Source organism: Apaloderma vittatum, unplaced genomic scaffold (genome assembly GCF_000703405.1).
Source record: "Apaloderma vittatum isolate BGI_N311 unplaced genomic scaffold, ASM70340v1 scaffold27888, whole genome shotgun sequence".
In the NCBI taxonomy this organism is placed as follows: Eukaryota; Metazoa; Chordata; class Aves; order Trogoniformes; family Trogonidae; genus Apaloderma; species Apaloderma vittatum.
In genome coordinates, this window is record NW_009731669.1 from 1 (window position 1) to 1,429 (window position 1,429).

The following is a 1,429-nucleotide window of genomic DNA, read 5'->3' on the forward strand; positions in this document are numbered from 1 at the left end:
CAGAGCAGCCACTGTGGTGCCGGCGCTCACCTCCTGGCCGGTGACGAGCAGCACGCTGTGCTCCTTGCCGTGCTGCAGCTGCCTGTAGACGTGGTCAAACACCAGCAGCTCACTCCAGCAGTTCTGCAGCAGCTTCATCTGGTCGCCCACCTGAAACACAGCGAGAGCAGCGCTGCTGTCACCCCCTATCCCTGGGGCATGGCCGTGGGGCAGCCCAGGCTGCACCTGCACCAGGTTGTTCCCAGCTGGCCAGGGGAGCTGGGCTGCCCCGGTCCCTGCGGAAACCCTCCAGCCCCCAGCTCTGCCTTCCAGGGGCAGCTCCACACTCCAGCCCTGCGGCAGTGACAGCTTCAATGCACTTCATCATCTGCTAAAGCATGATGTCTCGGTAGGATTGGAACTGGGCAGTGCTTGCACCCATCTGTGTCTCATCCTGAGAAGATTCTGGCAGACTGGCATCCTCTTAAAAAAACAACCTATTTTCACGGCTCAAGCAGCCAGAAGTAGAGCAGAGAGTCCAGTCATCAGCACCATTACGTGAAGCAGAGAGTGCAGGAGAGCTTCTGCCAGCAGGATGAGCAATGCTTTGCTGTGGATGTGGCATCAACATGATGGGTTGGAGACACAACAAACCTCTGCCTCTCTCTAAGGCACCAGGTGACCTGATCTACAGGGACTTGCCCAGCCCCAGCTGTGGTTTGTGCATTTGCTCACCAGCCCATGGCAGGGAGCACAGGGGGCAGCCCCCGCCTCACTTGGGAGTCCAGCTCCTCCAGGTAGGACAGGACTTGGTCCTCCAGGACTTTGGTCCTGACCTTCACAACTTTTTTAAAAAACCCAAAACCTCTCCATCACTGCTGCCAGCTGAGCATTTCCCAAAGCCTCATGCACACACATCTAGACCTGGAAATTTGCAGCCTGACTGTGAACAAGCCCCCAGCAAGGAGATGCTGCACCTGACCAATGACACGTTAACTGCAAAGCCTTGGCCCGGCTCCCAGTTCCCACGTCCAGCATGTAACTGGGCTGGACATTGTGCCTCCACAGTCGGTGTCAGGAGAGGACACCAAGACTGACGCCCACAGCACCGGTGAGCGAGTGTGGATTGCAACCAGCGGTGCCCCATGCTCGCCTCACACCATGCTCGCACAGCACCAACCCCGCAGACTTCCCGGTGAGGCCCCCCCAGCACCAGGGTCCCTTCGGATAGGTAGGGAGAGCCAGAGTTGCACCCCCAGCAAGGGGAACTCAGGGCTGGAGGAGGGGGACAGGGGTCTGGCGGCTGTGCAGAGCGGGCTTGGAAACAGCTCAGCGTGTTTTGGTGGCACTTGCTGGCTCTTATCAGCACGGGTTTTCCCCCACGAGGCACAATCTCCCTGAACCACACAGAAATCTGGCTGCGTCCCCGGGTGGGAGGGAATGCAGGGCC

General features: G+C 59.2%; 1 protein-coding gene across 1 annotated transcript in view; it reads right to left on the reverse strand.

Annotated features, from left to right (window-relative positions):
* Positions 1-12: 12 nt before the first annotated feature.
* LOC104278342 (steroidogenic factor 1-like) overlaps positions 13-1,429 on the reverse strand; it is a gene marked incomplete at both ends in the record, with an annotated part of 8,420 nt that continues 7,003 nt past the window's right edge. Inside the window, one exon of the mRNA XM_009875286.1 lies at positions 13-150. Within this exon, the coding sequence (XP_009873588.1) occupies positions 13-150 (138 nt within the window). The remainder of the gene's footprint in view (positions 151-1,429) is intronic.